This window comes from Brachycentrus maculatus, unplaced genomic scaffold, assembly GCF_059751285.1.
Source record: "Brachycentrus maculatus isolate JH-2025_06_01 unplaced genomic scaffold, ASM5975128v1 h1tg000626l, whole genome shotgun sequence".
In the NCBI taxonomy this organism is placed as follows: domain Eukaryota; kingdom Metazoa; phylum Arthropoda; class Insecta; order Trichoptera; family Brachycentridae; genus Brachycentrus; species Brachycentrus maculatus.
Genome location: NW_028281363.1, coordinates 11891 through 29666, shown reverse-complemented (window position 1 = coordinate 29666; position 17776 = coordinate 11891). Strand labels below are relative to the sequence as shown.

The 17776-nt window shown below is 29.8% G+C and overlaps 1 protein-coding gene across 1 annotated transcript in view; it reads left to right on the top strand.

Moving 5' to 3' along the window:
* Positions 1 to 17182, top strand: part of loaf (low-density lipoprotein receptor domain containing lost and found) — a gene marked incomplete at its 3' end in the record, with an annotated part of 95690 nt that extends 78508 nt beyond the window's left edge. The window contains exon 2 of the mRNA XM_088274034.1: positions 16959 to 17182. Within this exon, the coding sequence (XP_088130160.1) occupies positions 16959 to 17182 (224 nt within the window). The remainder of the gene's footprint in view (positions 1 to 16958) is intronic.
* Between the last annotated feature and the right edge of the window lie 594 nt (positions 17183 to 17776).

Sequence of the window (17776 nt, the reverse complement as noted above, 5' to 3'; positions counted from 1 at the left end):
TTGTTAAAATCTCATACACTTCTTTTAACTTTTCAGAACCCCATTTTCTAAATCAGTAAACACCATTATTTATATAATTTTTTGACATCTCATCAAAGATGAAGAAGAATATGGAAGTCTGGGCGTTTACGGGGCTGACGACCATCATAGGCAGGTTTAAGTGATCACTTTACAAACGTGTAACATTCACAAATTCTACCCATTATTGACAACCACACTACTCAAATTCTTGGAAGTAAATTCTTCTTCATCTTTGATGAGATGTCAAAAAATAATATGAAAAATAACCCCTTTAATTGGAGATAATCCAGATTTGTGAACAATTATTTGGACACACTCAAAATGTTGTATACCATTATTTAAGTTTAAGTGTAAAATATTCTCAATTTTATATATATTTAAAGCATTTACTTTGTATTTCGTATATTAAAAGCATCGGTAAGTTTGTGGTATAGTAATATACGTGGTATTACACAAAGTGAATGATGAATAAATAGGAGAGTGTCATTTAATTTGTGGTTAGTCATTTCTACTTTTTTTATTAATTTTGTAATACTAGTATATAATTTACAACATTTTGAGTGTGTCCAAATACTTGTTCACGAAATCTGTATTATCTCCAATTACACGAGTTATTTTCGTATATTTTTATTGACATCTCATCAAGGATGAAGAAGGATACGGAAGTCTGGGCATTTACGGGGCTAAAGACCGTCATAGACGTCAGCCCCGTATATGCCCAGACTTCCATATTTTTCTTCATTTTTGATGAGATGTCAAAAAAAATCATAAAATTAGTATATAATCACTTACCGAGATTTTTATGCACTAGTGCATGTCATACCTCGGCTTTTAATGCATGGTTGATCTGCAACCCCTAGTGCATGTTGGTCCTCGGGTCGACCGAAATTGCATGTGATAAACATTTTGTGTATTTGTAAGTGTGTGAATAGTGCTATGGTGGTGACGGGTAGTATTGTCTGTATGCTGTCGTAGTGATTGTCCCGACGAAGAGACGGGTAAGTATTGGAACCTGTAGACTTAAAAATCTCGGTGAGTGGATATATATACTAATATAACAAACATTCTTGTTAAAAAATATAAAAGTAAAGTATAAAAAATTCAATCTACATGAGAGAAAATGATTATTTCATAAAATAAATTCCAGTTGTTTGTTCAGATTACCTCCTAAGGGATTCTAAAGTACATCCATTAAAACTACAAATTTCTGAAATTGTTTTACCTTTCAAGGCATTAATCCCTACGGATTTATAGTCTTAGGCCTTAATTTACAATTCAGAAGGAGTAAGAAATCCCTCGGCGAATCGATGACTCCCCTTAGTAATTTATAAATAAGAATCTGGTGACGTGTTCGTTTACCCTGAATGTGATCAAGACAATGAAATAGAAACCATTCAGACCCGGAACCGGATATCTGACAGGACGGACGTCTTGATAAAGCCTTCTCTAACCTTCCGGTTACTGAAGTAAAAACGCGTAGGCGTGAAAATGGATTTACATCACTTTTCATGTATAAGAATACAGATAGTATCTTTTTCGGTGAAATAAATTAAACCCTTTATGAAGCAGACAAAAAACGTGGAACATCATTTATTAATTGTTTTTATTTTATTATTTTATTTCTAGCCCTTACTCTTACCAAATAGTGCATAGGGCACTGCATCCCGTTGCCGCAGTGTTTCTTTGATTAGTTGAAAGCAAATTGATAATAAATAAATCTTAGATTCATATATTAATATAATAATGTTAACTCCCCCTGAGGATCGAACCCGAAACCCTCGACATGGTAGTAAAAAATTCTAACCTTTACACTACGGAGGCGGATACAAATTGTATTTTTATACTTTATTAAAACATCCTGTTCCGTAATGATTTATATCTATGTACACATACAATAAGTATAAAATGTAACTCATAGAACTTATAGTTTGTTCAAATGTGTTCTCCTTTTGTAAATTAAACAGTTTATTAAAAGAAACTGTTTAAAAAGTGAGTTGAGATATGTTTAGGCGTCTCCTAGTGTGTTAAGAATTCTAGAAGAACCTTACATACATTTCATGAGGGCTTCTACTGAATAAAAACTTAATTAATTTCACAAATACTTCATTTATTTCTGTACATAATTTATTTCAACCAATACTTTTCTTAATCGGTTTCAACCAAAGATGACGCCGAACAAACAGTAGATCTTTTCAATAGAAGCAAAAACATAACAACCTAATTTTAGAAGTGTGGTGGTCAATCCTGGATAGAATGGTAAATGTACACAGTTTTTAAAATGATAACTTAAAACCAGCCAAAGACAGGTTGTATACCTTAATGTCCAGACTTCAATATTCTTGTTCAGATTTGTTAGATATCAATAAAATAATCTTGATAAAATAAAACTGTTTGAAAAGATAAATAATTTTGAACCATTTTTACAGTCATTGAGTTATATTCCTTAAATAAATATTCGAAGTATAAAAAAGCATAATTTTTTACATTTATTTTGAAATATTAATAGTTATTATGAAGAAAATTAACGATATTTTCTTACCTACGTAATTTTTGCTTTTATTATGTATTGAAACGGTTTTCTTACCAAATTCTAAGATGTTTCTGTCAGGGTCAATAATATACTTCAACTAACTTCAGTCTACTCCAGAATACTTCTTATTACTCAATTCACGACCCTTGTAGGATTTTGGGGGTCTAAACAATTTCAAGACCTTCAAAACTTTTTTAATCATTTGGCGAATTGATTTTTTCCAATCGGCTCCCTAAAATCCGGTGAAAAGGCTGCTTTTCCGGCTTCACCTTAATCCAATTGCCTATATTTGTCATTCAATTTTTTTTTCATTTTACACGTTCCTATATGACAAAAGCTTAGAACAAATTTGAATGAGTTTCAGCTTTTACCCTTAGGCAACATTTATATTTCTTTTAGATATATTTTTTTACATTTTGGGGTTCTAAAATTGGCGTGGACTATTATTATTCTGGTGAAATTAAAGAAACCTTTTTCATCAATCTTTCTAGGCGTCATAATCAATAGCCCGCAACTTATTTTTTTAACCCAGGTAACATGTAACATAATTGCATTAATTGCTTCAAGTTCTTTACAGTTTTTGTATAGAAAAAATAAACTTAATCTTCGAAATATACATGGTTTTTAAAAAAATAAGACTTTTGAGAAGTGAGAGGTTAAAAAAATTATGTGTAAATTAAGTGTAAATTAAAGGTTGTATAAGTTGTAATACAATCTAACTAAAGAAATAAAATAAAATCAGAAGATAACGAAAATTGCAATTGATATTTTTAACTTGAAAAATATCACTTAAATTCGGAATTAATTATCTCTTATTTCTAATCAATTCACAAAAGAGCACCCTTTCATACACTAAAAGATATCTCATACATTATTTGTATGCTGGTGTGTACATAAAATAAACACACCCTTCATCCAATATGTGCATTATTCATTAATAACCTTGTTTATACATCTTATAATAGTTTGACTTGTGGAAATAGAATAAACATGTGGGTGAAGTTATAATAAGTTGGGATGTAGTCCCGTGGTTGGTGGCGTGGACTTTTCAGAAACAGAGTTTGAGTTCAAACCCATTCTACCACAATTTGATACCTATTTAAATAATAAGCCACTTAGACTCACGAAAATAATATGTTATTGAAATGTAATTATTGAAAAATAATAAGAAAGCAATATTTTTTAATTATTGAAAAATCTCTATATATTATATATTTGGTGTATTTTAATGATTTGCCCAATATTTTCATGTCCTTAATACTTTTGACTACTGTCCGCTCTTAGTGGAGCATAAAGTACTGCATTGTTTGTAAGCAGTGTTATTTTGATCGTCAAATACATAAAGGATTAGTGATCATCCCTGAGCTTTGAGTGTCAGTCCAGGGTAATATCAAATGAATATTAGAATGAAAAGTCACTTATCTTGACCCTTAGAATATAAAAACATGTATTTAAAGATTGTAAAAAGATATTATTTTATTTATTAAAACTCTTATAAGCAATATATTTTTATTTTGTTATTATATCGTGAAAAGCCGACGATTGCCGCTTGTAAAATACCTAGCCTACTTTTTTTGACGTGTCAACCAAAACTGTAAGGTAGCCACGTAAATAAATTAAGTAAGAAAACATGTAAATAGGTTTACACCTCGATTATCTTTGTACTTTCTCACGAAATCAAATAATACTTACTCTTTAAACGACAATCAGATTAAGAAATTTCGCTCGAACTTCTTTAGTAAACCTCGAGGGTGTAAATATTTAAAACAGAAATACATACATTAAAAATTATTGCTTAAATGTTACAACATTTAATATTTTTGTTGAAAAATAGTTACACACTTATAAAATTTAAATGAGGAATTAAATTTTTATGGTCATTTGGCGCCTTGGAAGGCTATTCGTTAGCATCAAGTGTACATGAGGCGTTTTTATTAAATGTAAAAAAAAAATAAAAATAAAAATAATAATTTTACATTAAAATAATAATTTAAATGATAGAAGTGACTTTAATTTGACTGAAAATGGTTCATTGGGCTTTAAAATATATTAAAGCTATGTTATATTGGTCGTAAATTACATCAAGGCAAGGTGATCAATCCTACGTTTCAGGTAAGGCAGTCCAAGGTGATAATGAATAAATATTACAGAGAAAAAATTCTTATATTTTTTGACCCCCGCTGAAAATCAAACCTGGAACTTCCAGCACGGTATAACTAACTAATACACTATAGGACGGGCAATATACTTACCTTTTTTATTACTAATTTCATTACTTGATTCTGCAGTTACTTTGTGGTAATATCCATCCATTTTCAATTTAAGTTTTACTCGGTAAATAGCATTAATTTACTTGGTAAATAGTCTTAAAATCATTTCATTCCGCATCATTTTCAAACACTGTATGCGGAATGCATTGAAACACTTGTCACAGTGGATTTATAGAAAAAGTGCCCGGTAAAAGCTAAATTAAACAAAGATATATTTTACCAATCAATCCAGTGACTGTCGAATCGATTAATGAAGCCTTCATTCTGTTAAATGTGATCCCGCTCTTTTTGAAGAGCAAAAAATACAAGATTGAAATCACATTCGCAAAACTTATTAAAACATCAATCTCATGGAGTTCTTGATGAATAATTTGGGTCAAGAAGATACTCATATTATAGAGCGAAATTAATTTGAATGTACCGGGATCTTGTTATGCCTAAAAGTCTAAACGGAAGAGACAAGGATGACACAACCCTCGAGCAGATATCCTGGGGGTGGGTTACGGTTACGCGGCGGGTGAAACCTCCCCCTTCCGGAACAATACCTATTCTACAATGGGGCCGAGACTCTCACAAAGGCTTTCTCGATAAAAAAAAAACCTTCAGAACCGACAACAAAAGACCGAACGGGAAGATTTCACTGCGGCTATCTTTCCGATTTCTGGAAATATTTTTGACACGCTGATGCCACCTTTCTTTTTGACTCAAGGAAACGCAAATAGTATAATATTATGCAATATACATTCTTCAAAGGACACTTCAATAATATAAATGTTTTCCTGAATGTTTTTCGCAGAAACTTTGTGGCAAATTTTGTAAACTTTATAAAATAAAACAACTTTGTTTTAACCACTTTTTATTGGTACACTTTATCCAACTAGTTTCGTTCGGAGTTGACGTATTCGCTACGCAATGCACAATAAAAACAACATTTAGGAGTTTTTTAAATTATATTTTTTTAATCATATTTTTAAAATCATATTTTCATATGGCGTACGGAGTGCGTGGAAATTTTTGGTAAGGAAAGGGTTATTAACTATGAGTATTTCAATGTTTTAGAATTAAGTACGTAACCCCTGATGATGACAAGGTTCATGTCGGAACCGGTTGGATAAAGTGTATCAATAAAAAGTGGTTAAAACAAAGTTGTTTTATTTCATAAAATATAAATGTTGTTTCTGCATACTTTCAAAGATGTTGTTTTAATAAAAAATAAGAGATCAATTAAACAGTTTTTACTTTATAATTTTAAATAAAACTTAAACAAATTTATCAGGAAAATGTAGATGGAAAAAGGGTAGGGGAAAACCGAGGAAAACTTGGCACAATCAGGTATGTCAAATACTTAAAAGCGGCCGAATCAGGAGTCAAAATAATCGTCGGGTGTGTGTATGAAGAGATGCATGAATGTGGAAGAGGCGAAGAATAATTGCAAAGACAGAGTGGTGTGGCGTTCTTTTATCACTGCCTACCCTTGCGGCAAAGGGCGTGATGGTTAGTTAGTGAGTTAGTTAATTAATTATTCAGAAAATTCAACAAATTATTGAATAATTTTGTGACCCGTATTTCTACGCGTTCAATGTCATAATCAAAAACCATACAGTGGTTACGTTCTAAAAACATATATTTAATAAAAATCCCATGTTTTCATATATTTTTATTATTTTTCAAAATACAAATTAGCTTATATAATAAACTGAAGATTATTTCTTGCTTGGCCTAAAGTATATTTTTTATTTAAAAGTATTACCCTTAATTAAATAACTTACAAAAAAATAAATTTGAAAATACTATATGGTTGATCTAATGGTTTATAAAGCACAGCATCGTTTCGAAGTAGTATCAACAAGATTAATAATTAATAGAAGTCAAAATGATCTGCTCTGTTCTTCAAGCAACAATCCAGGGTGATATAAAATAAATATTTTTGGATTTGAACCTAACCGCGCTTACCACTACTCTACGGAGACGGACATTTAATAGGTAATATTCTTTAATTACATTTATTCCCTCTTATAATTAACGTGCCTATTGAAAAGTAGTTATATTTCCTTTTCTTTGATGTCGAATCGTAAATTTGAAAGGCCATTTTATCTGATCAAGGTGTTGAAACGGAAAAGTCTGTAAACCTTCTATTGCAAACACATTTATTTATTGAAAATAAGAATTTCTAATTTAATATAATTCCAACCCTTCCTTCAATTGATAAATGTGACCCTTTTCAGCACTTAGAAATATTAATTTACTATTTCACGATGCTTTCAAATATTTTGTCTCATTTTAGCTTTACTTTTGAAATGAATGCGTTATCATTGATTTCGCGTTATCATATAATTCGCCCTAAATGTTAGAGTATGAATATGTAAATTTTAACCAAGTAATTTAAGTTCAAACAACAACGAAAATTTAAATAATTTTAATATATTATTAGATTAAAATCAATATTTTTAGCTTTTCCACTTTATTTTTATTTGCAACATTTTGAGTGTGCGACCGGGTTTCGTCGTTACCGACATCATCACACTAGTCTGATTATGTCGGTAACGACGAAACCAGGTCGTTGGTCAAATAAAAATAAAGTGTAAAAGCTAAAAATATTGGTTTTAATCTAATAATATATTAAAATGCAATCCCACCACGAAGTGTCAGTGGATAATATAAATAATTTTAATAATTGTGATACGCAATATTAATAAAAGGGTTAGTGCGGTTATTTTCAAAATATAACAGCACAAGTAAATTGGTGATAAATTTTGATTGTAAAATACATGTTTTGTACTACGCAATTTAAATAGAATACAGCGAATAAGTATCAAAAATTAATTACTACATAGAGTTCGTTTACTTATTTTCAATATATGAGAAAACAAGTAATTTAATGATAATTTTTTTCATGAAAAATACTTATTTTTACGAATTTAATATGAAAGACAATGAATTAACTACTACATGAAGTTCGCTCAATTATTTTCAAAAAAAAATTACAATTAATTCGGTGATAAACATTCGTTGAAAAATACACGCGTTTTCGCAATTTAAATGGAAAACTAATTAATTACTCTATACTATAGAAAAAGTAAGTACATAGAGTTTGTTCAGTTATTATCGAAATATGACGAAACAACTTGGTGATAAATTTTCACTAAAAAAACACATCTTTTTAAGAATTTAAAAGAGAAAATAACGAATCAACTACTTACGACATAGAGCTCGTTTTTAAATACGATTTAACAGTAAGTTTTTTTTATTGAAAATATGAAATAACGATAAACTTGGTGATTCATTTTTGTAAAAAATATACTTATTTTAGCATGAAAAACATCTTATTAATTACTGTATGTTAGGAATCGGTAACTACAAAGAGTTTGTTCAGTTATTTTCAAAATATGATAAACCAAATAATTTGGTGATAAATTTTCATTAAAAATACATGTACTCCGCAATTTAAATGGAATACAACGAATTGATTACTACGACCATGTAAGGCACTAAATGGATTTTAAACCTTTTTGCATAATACCTCATGGTGTGGCCTTTACATTTTACGAGAGGCGGCACAAACCTACTTTCTTCCTTCGATTCCCTACTCCACCTTCACTTCCCTTTCTCTACTCCTTTCATTCGTTTTGGGTTTTAAGGTTTCCTGAATAATTCATTCCTTGCCTCGTTCATCATAAATCGTCTAGGGCATAACAGAACTGAAACAGCTTCGAGGATATTTTCGTAATATGGAAGCTTTCACACCGTAAATGTTTCCAGGATTTGTAGACAGAGCTGTGAATTATATAAAGATTGCGTAATGATATACGAGAGTAATTAATACTTGTGCCTAGCTTAAGCCCGAGGTAGATTAACAAAACCTTTTAGTTATAATTAAACTCACAACAAACTTAAGAACGATACAAATTAAACTGTATAATTTAATAAACTAATTTCCTTTTTACGGTATTTTATACTCCGCAAATCTCAAGAATAAGATTCTCAAAATAAGATGTCGCGTTTTGTAAGCACAATTTTTCATATTTAACTCACAGGCAGTCGTTAATAACGTCACGGTTTGGCTTAATTACTTTAAAACTTTGCTTCACTATCATTTAAGGACCTTATTCGTTTCTACAGAAAACAAACGTTTTGAAATACCTTAGTTACAATTTTGATAAAAGTATGGAAGATAAAATCGATTTTTTTTTTAAAACTAAAATTGGATCCATTTTTGACTAACGTTTTACTTGGTAAATAGTTATATTATTATTTACTAAGTAAAACATTTATTAAAAATCGATAGATTTTACCACAACATGACTGCCGAATCAATAAATTAAATCAAAATTGGATCGTTGTGGTATCATTTTTAAAATAAAACAACAATTTGATCTTTTTTTCCACTTCATTAATCAGTGATTTTATTTCATCGTTACTGATATAACCAATATTATGATGTTGGCAACGAGAAAACCTGATCATTAATAAAATAAAATGAATATGGAAGTAACTATAATATATTGTTGTTTTTATATTATTATTTAAACATTAGAAAACTAAGTTAAATAAAATTTACCATTCAAAAGAGTTTTAGCTAACTAACGCTAAATCCAATTTTTTATTATTATTAAATTATCGTAACTAACACATCTTGAAAATCGTAAGATTTTCGCCTGGTAATTGTATTAAAAAACAAGAATTAAGAAGAGTCAGCAAACACGATGTTTTTCGGATTTTCCACCTTTGGAATCGGACTTTAATAAAATTATCTATACGAATACATATAACTAACTAACTAAACAACCATCATATCGCTTCATGTAGGTGGAGAGAGAAGAACACCACACCAATCTGCCTTTTCAATTTTCCCCTCTTCCACATTCCTGCATCTCCTCATACCCGTCGATTATTCCGACTTCTGACCTGACTTTTATATTCTAGCATTTTTCATAACATACAATCCAACGTATAATTTGTTCTGAAAAACGTCCTATTTGATCTGTTAAATGGCCAATTTATTCTGTAAAACGTCCTATTTGATCTGTTAAATGTCCAATTTGATTTGTAAAGCGTCCAATTTAGTTTGTAATTTTACATGAAAAACATGTAATACGTAAGGAAAATTGAATTTATACCCAGTATTATTCTATCAGAGAAACTTACAGTTAAACAATACAATACAAGGATCAGAAATATAAACATTCAAGTTATTTTACAATTTGTATCACAAAGAAAAATCTACTTGATACGCGAACGACTCCCCTGGAGAAAACGTTCAAGTAGAATATTGTAGTATTCGCTTTATTTTGTTCCTTTGTTATAAACGCATTCCATAGAAAACGAATTCCACGTTAGAAATCTTTGAGATAAAAACAAATGTATTTCTTGAATCAACAAATTTTCGCCATAAAGATAACAAAATGAATACCTCAATAAATATCTCGAAATAAATCATTTCAAATGTGTCCTCTACTAGCAAAATCCACCAGATCCATGTAAAGCGATTTTTAAAAAAATGAAAACTTCTCCGGGTAGTATTTATGTTTAAAATATTTGTATATATTTAGATATTATATTTTATTTATTGTTTCGGCATTAACTTTGTGGTAAGACATGCTACAATGATTAAAGAAAACACTTGTTTTTTACCACTTGAGTTTTATTATAGACTACATGTTTCAATGATGGAAGTTTGACTTCTGAAACATGTTGTCTATAATAAAACTCAAGTGGTAAAAAACAAGTGTTTTCTTTAATCATTGTAGATAATATATTATGAAACAGAGAGTTTTCCCTTTTAAATATTTTTTTTCAGTATTTAAAAAAAAACACAAGACACAAACCGATAATGACGTCATCTTCATTTTTTGACCTATCCCCGCTCTCTGATTGGCCGATATGGGTCAGAAGGCAAGTCCATGAATGTAGCGGAATTTGAAATATACAAAAATTTTCAAATATATAAAGGTTTTCAATTTTATAAATATTTTAAATAATAAAACACACAATTTGCATTCCGATAGAGTATTTATTTTCAAATCTTTTAAAATTGGATCTAGCGGATTTTGAATGTAGGCAACACAAATATTGATGCTACAGTTTCAATTAGTTTACTAATCATTCTACCCATGATTGACAACCACACTACTCAAACTCTTGAAGCTTCCATATATATTGTTCAAATTCGAAACACATTTATTCAATTGACTAGAATTTGACTTGACACATTTATGGTGAGATGAAAGAAGAAATTAGCCCCATAAATGCCCAGACCTACATACTCTTCTTAATTTATATTGAGATAACAAAAAATAATATTAAAAAAAACCTTTAATTGGAGATTTGTATTTGTATCCAAGTATTTGGACTCACTAAAAATGTTGTATATAATCTTACCACGCCACTTGGGCAATACTTCACCCAAAAGTGACGAGAAGCCCAAACAAACCCTTCACCTGATCCTGTTATTCATATACACCCATAAAGCTGCAGGGCGGAATTTAGTATAAAATAAATTTAACGTCTGCCGGGGTCTTGAATTTTAAAAATCTCCCAAGAATTTGTTTGACGGGGGTGGAGGCTACAGTTATTTGAGCATAAAGGCCGTGTTTCTGGATGCTGTACTATGTGTGCTATTGTATCGTGTGGTATTTCCACGCTTTGCTTCGTATCACCTCAGATAGATAATATGCAAAGAGCTCGTGCTCTCAGTTTGGGAGAGATTTCTCCTCCTATAGAACTATACGTGTAAAATATGTGCAGTGCAGCGAACGAAATCTGAATAGGGTGTATTCAAACAGATATATACATTACATTGTGTATAAATTTTACAAGTATTTATATTTATTTTTATATGGATGATAGGTGTTCGAATGATAAAATGAGGAAAGAATGCAAGGCTGAGATAAACATATCTATAAAATTTAAAAAAAAGGAGTGTTGAGATAGTTTGGACAAGTGGAATGAATAAGTTAGAATACAATGATAAAACAAACATATGAAGCGTATGTAGTTGGAAATAGAAGCAGAGGAAGACCGAGGAAAACGTGGCATGACCAAGTATTTCAAATGCATGATCATGCCAAGTTTTCAGCTTTCATGCTTTCAGAGCATGCCAAAGCGGTCAGGTTAGGAGTCGGAATGATCGCCGGTTATGTACGAGTATAAGGAAACACATGAATGTGGACGAGGCGAAGTATGTTAGCAAAAACGTAATGGTGTGGCGTTCTATTCTCTCTGGCTATACCTACGGAAGTGGCGTGATAGTTAGTTGGTTTGTTAGTTACATTTATCTTTATTAATAATTTTTAATTGGTTCCGATTTCAGAAATAGAATCTGATAAATATTGTATGTGCTGATACTCCTAAATCCTTATTATCTAATGCATTTTTTGTTCAGACAAAAAACTTATGAATTTCGAGATGTGTGTTAATACAATAAAAGACGTTTAATAGTAATTTTAAAACGAATCAATATTTTAATGCATCATATTTAGCTAGAACTCTCTTGAAGGGTGAAATTTCATTTAAAAAAAAAATTACTGTAATTAAAGCTTTTTTTCGGAATTATTTATATATGAATAATTTTAATTCACTTTGTAATGCATAGCTAAACGTATCAAAAGGAATTGATAAAATTCTAAGAAAGAAAAAGGCGAATTCTCTGGAGTTATAACTCTATATATACTTATGTATTTGTTGGATTCATTGCATGATTTGTTTTACCAAGATACATAAAATAACCATGAATTATAACATTATTGAAAAATATTTATTCTGTGTGAAAATTTCATGAATTCCTTTAGTCAATAATTAAAAATTACATATTTTCTTATACATTAAAATACAAAGTAAAACTAAACGTGGAAAATTTAAAGCGATCCAGTAGATATGTCGAATATTTCGATCTCATTGTTTGGTATTAAATTCAAAACACGCGCTTGCACTTAAGAATATTATTTGATTCGACGGAATCCCATAAAAATGATACTTGAAAAACAAATTCCTTGAAAATATAAAAATTCAATAGTATTTTACCACCGGCACCGTTGAGTTCTAAAAAAAAATATTTAGCAGTAAATACTTTGATCGTGGTATGTATTTCATACTGTAGCCGCCAAGAAGATATGATATTATCTGTTCTTAGAAACGATAAAGATTTCAAATTAATTTATACCGATATGTGTGAGTGTTTGTGTGTATGTGTACACATACGCACACACACCAACAGCCAACGAAAATACTATTTATTAATTGATTTGGCGTTCAAATTCCATAACTCCATTTTAATTTATGTATTAATTGTTAAATCAAACACAGATTTTTTGAGACTATTAAGTTGTATTTTATTGTTAAAAAAACATTGTGAAAAGCACATTAAAAACACCTAGTTTTTTAACAACAAAATACAACTTTGTAGACTCCAAAAATCAATACATAAATGAAAATACTTGATAAATTTGAAACACGCAATTTGGAGCAAATAAAATTTCATTAATCAGAAATAATACAAATAATCCATAATCAATTATCTTATGATGCGAAAAACATGTTATAATTTGTGTTAGGATAATTACATTAATGTTTTTTTTTTCATTTTTCTAAATTATCATCTATCCTACATAATCTCATATCAATTATGAGACCATTTTGAATATGCCAAAATCCCACTAGTTTAAAGGTTTGTTTGCGTATAGTTTGTATAGTAAGTGAAGATTTAGATGGTACATCCATACAGACGAATAAAAAATAAATATTTTCTTTATTAAATAAAATGATATTATTAAATTGATGGAATCCTCTTTTTGAAGCAGACGTCGCTATTTACGTTTGAATATCTTGAGAATTGTAAAATAAATACACCCTTCTCTCCAATCTTGCCGTTGTAACGTTGGTCTAATAGTTAAATATGTTGATATAGAACAGGTATTCAGTATACAACGTATGCACGTCTAATCCCCAAGTCGCGGTATTCTCCTGAGTAATGTTGCTACACGCAAATATTTCCCCTACTGCTTTGAATCCAAAGCAAAATGATTTTAATACCTTAAAAGGATCCAGAAATTGAATTACGGGACCCTTTCAACAGTTAGGTACCATTTTAGATTGTAACGTAAACAGTGAAATGTTATTATTATCACGGTTAAATTTCAATTCATTTTCAGTAAATTTGTTATAAACTAAATTGAACACAGTTTTTCATGAATAAATTTATAGTTTATTTCATAACCTTGAATTTTAGAGCTGAGCGTTATTTGATGGTTGTTCATTATTTTTCTAGTCACGCAATGAAACTGTTTTTTAGACATTCAACTTATGTCGTGAATCTCCAAAAGTAGCTACATCCAAGAATTACAAAATCACTTTAAGGTCTTTTTATAAAATACACATATTACGAAGTCATGTATCAATTAATTTTATTTTGTTTTATTGTTTTCCCGTATAAAATTTGCTTCGAGGCTTAGGGTTTCTTGCAATATCAGGCACATTCACTTGAATTCAATATCATACAACAAAAGTCAAACTACATCTTGTTAATTTTTATACTTTTACTGAGATGTTCAGAAATGAAAAATTGTTTCTTAATATCCTAAACGTTATTTCTTTAGAATCTAAAGAAGAGTTTTCTCATACACCGAGAGATGAATTGAACCCTCTCTTTTCTACACTATTTTTCACCTTATTCTACTACTGTAAAGCAACTTCCGGTTCTGAAAAGTGTGATGATGATTTTTGCAATCTACTAAAAGACCTCCAGATCTGAAAAGTATTTTACGATTTGGATTCCAATCATAAACTTGTATCCATTCATGTTTTCTTTATGTTTACTTTCCATTTTAGTTTTTTTTCTCGTAAAAGGACTCGATATAAAAATAATTATCTTTTTTGCTATATATTTACTTAATGTACCTATTACATCGACTATTGTCTAATAAAAACGTAAGTGATAAATTTTAGTATTTTTGTTTAATATGGCAAGGTACTTGTTGAAAACTGTTAAAAAATAACCAAAAATAAAGTGGTTTATAACAAAGTTTTAGTTCTCTTTTGCACAATTTATATTTATTTTCATTAAATATGTGCATTTCATTAAATTTGTCCGCCTCCGTAGTGCAATGGTCAGCACGCTCGGCTACCGTTCTGGAGGTCCCGGGTTCGATTCCCAGGGGAGGTCAAATAAATACAAGTGATTTTTTCACTCTAATATTTATTCAGTATTACCCTGGACTGGTACCTGAAGCGGAGGGCTGATCACCTTTTCATCGTGTGTTAACGATCAAGATAACACTGCGTTTAAATAATGCAGTGCCCTATGCACCATTGGGGTGCGGATAAGGGTTTGAAAAATATGTGCATGTATCTGAAAATCAAATAATATTTGTGTATTTTAAGTCTAATTATTTTGTATTATCAAAATATGTAAATAAGAATGTTAATGAATTGTAATATTAACATATTTAAAAAAAACTCAATAGTTATACTGGGTACAGAAAAATTATATCCACCATAAATATATTCATATTTTTTAAATAATGAATAATTCAGGTGAATTACTTACCTTTTTTAAAATATTAATTTTCGGCCCAGTGAAAATCAAACGCGTTAAATGTACAATTTGTAGCAAATTATTTGATTTTAATACAACGTTCAGGAATTGCGAAGTATGAAATTTACTTAGATTGCTGAGAAAAAAAATTCAAGCACATTGGAAGAATTGTCCTCCTTTTTTTCTTTATATAATAAACTTGGCAACATGTTGGAGCCATTTGCAAAGCTCATTTTCTAGGAAATTCACCTTTTGCGAAAGCTCATTTTCACGATTCATACCGAGTTTATAGTATCGTTCATTTCATAGAAAAGGATTTATTTTTTATTAAATTTGTTTTGTTAAATAGCTTTTTTATGAAACGTTTTACATGTTGTCATTTTGCATATTGAATAATATTTTACACTTTCACAGATTCTAAGCTTTTTATAAGTACCTTGACGTAAAACAGAATTTATACATGTACATATATATTTGATACAATAAATATTTCATGATTATTTCTTATAATTGCAACAACTACACGTCACAACGATAAAAATTCAAAATTATTTATAAGCGATTAAGAACTAAGACAAAAGATCTAAAAAAAATATTCAATCGAATCAACGAAAAAAATTTGTTAACAAAAAAATCGTTTTGTTTTATATTGATGTAAAGTGGAATTTTCACTAAAATTATTTTGTTTTATTGATACATTTTTATTAGTTATGTGTTTAGTTTAATCATGTTGATTATTGGACCTATGGTCAATCATACCACGTCATTTTAACTATTGCCGATAAACGCAAATTTCCGATAAGAAAAAACTTGTTACACCCAAATTGATTCCTAAAATTATGACGTTTATATGCGATTCAGTAATGTGGAAAATTCAACATTTGACACCAAAAACGTTTTTCTCGGTGAATTTAAGTTATATTTAAAAAAGGTATAAAGTTACGCCACTTCTTATGATATAAGATGATTAACCCGTCTTTTTGTTTAAAATAAAACGAATGAATTAGTACTGAAGGGACTTCGGCAGACTAATAAAAATAACTTTGGCATTGAGAATGTATGTATTAGTAAAACACAAAGATTAAAAACGAACGGATTAAGACAAACTTATTACTGATACCATCGACAAAATTTTGTAGTTTCTAGTGAACAAAAAGAATGGCAAAACTTTCTGAAAACTTCTTAAATCTCTGTTATCTGATCCCATGGTTACTGCTAGTTTAGCTTATGTAGTGCCCTCTGGTATTCCAACCCTAAAAAATTGTATTAAAGTAAACACGACACATATTTTTATTATTATACAAACTAATTATATGCCTTGTTGGGTAATTTATCCAAAATAAAACAAGGTTTATTGAATTGAATTCTACATTTATTTATGTATATGTGACGCGTTTTGTCTTCTTAGGACATTATTTAACACATGTATAGAGTGTTTGATAATGTCCCAAGAAGACAAAATGCGTCACGTATTTACATTTACATAAATAAATATAGAATTCAATCCAACGAACCTTGTTTTATTTTGGATATATTATTCAACAATTCAATATGGAATTCTATTAACTGTCTGCAGGTACAATAAATAATTATATGTCATTTTTTCCAGATTACATACATTCGCTCTGCAAGAACCACTACCTCCAGCGGCAGTATCGCAAGATAGATGGCGCCGTGTTATGGTCTCAGAACGAGAGGAACCTCGACTGCGCCATCACCTTCCAGACGCACTCCATCCTGCAGAGGTTCATGCTTCGATTCGACATGCTCCAATTGGACTGCAACGATCATCTCCTGGTATACGATGGAGCACACGCCGTCGGAACTCACAAGGTTTGTTTTTTTGTTTTTTTTTTTATTCAATTAATATATTTACATTTTTATTTATAACATAATACATTTGAATCATTTACACATATTAAGAACTTTTATATTTCGATTCGCTGTGCTTCTCCATAAAAGAGTCTGTGCTCTTGTGCTTGGAAAGGGACTTACACTCGTGGTTTAATGTTATAAAATAAAAGATATAATAGTTTTTTTTATATATATTTTTTATAAGATTTAAATGTATAGAGCTTTAATTTTTTTAAGGATTTTTGTATCATCTATTTTTTTTATTTCTTTAGGGAGTTTATTGAAATGTTTGATTGCCAAATATTTGAAGTTTTGCTGAAATTGCTTGGTGTTGCATTTTGAAGTAGAAAAATCGTTTGAAAATCTCGATGATAATCTCGATGATTTTTAAATAATAATTTTGTTGGAAATATTTTTTTTTGTTTGTTGTTTTCTTTCTTTTAATTGTAACATAAGGATGATGGATAATGTCTCTGCGTAATCCCTAGTCTTTGTAACATTGGTACCTTGAATCAGTCGGGATTAACTGTTTTCAGTTTACCCAGTTGAGCATTCTCCAATTTTAATACATTA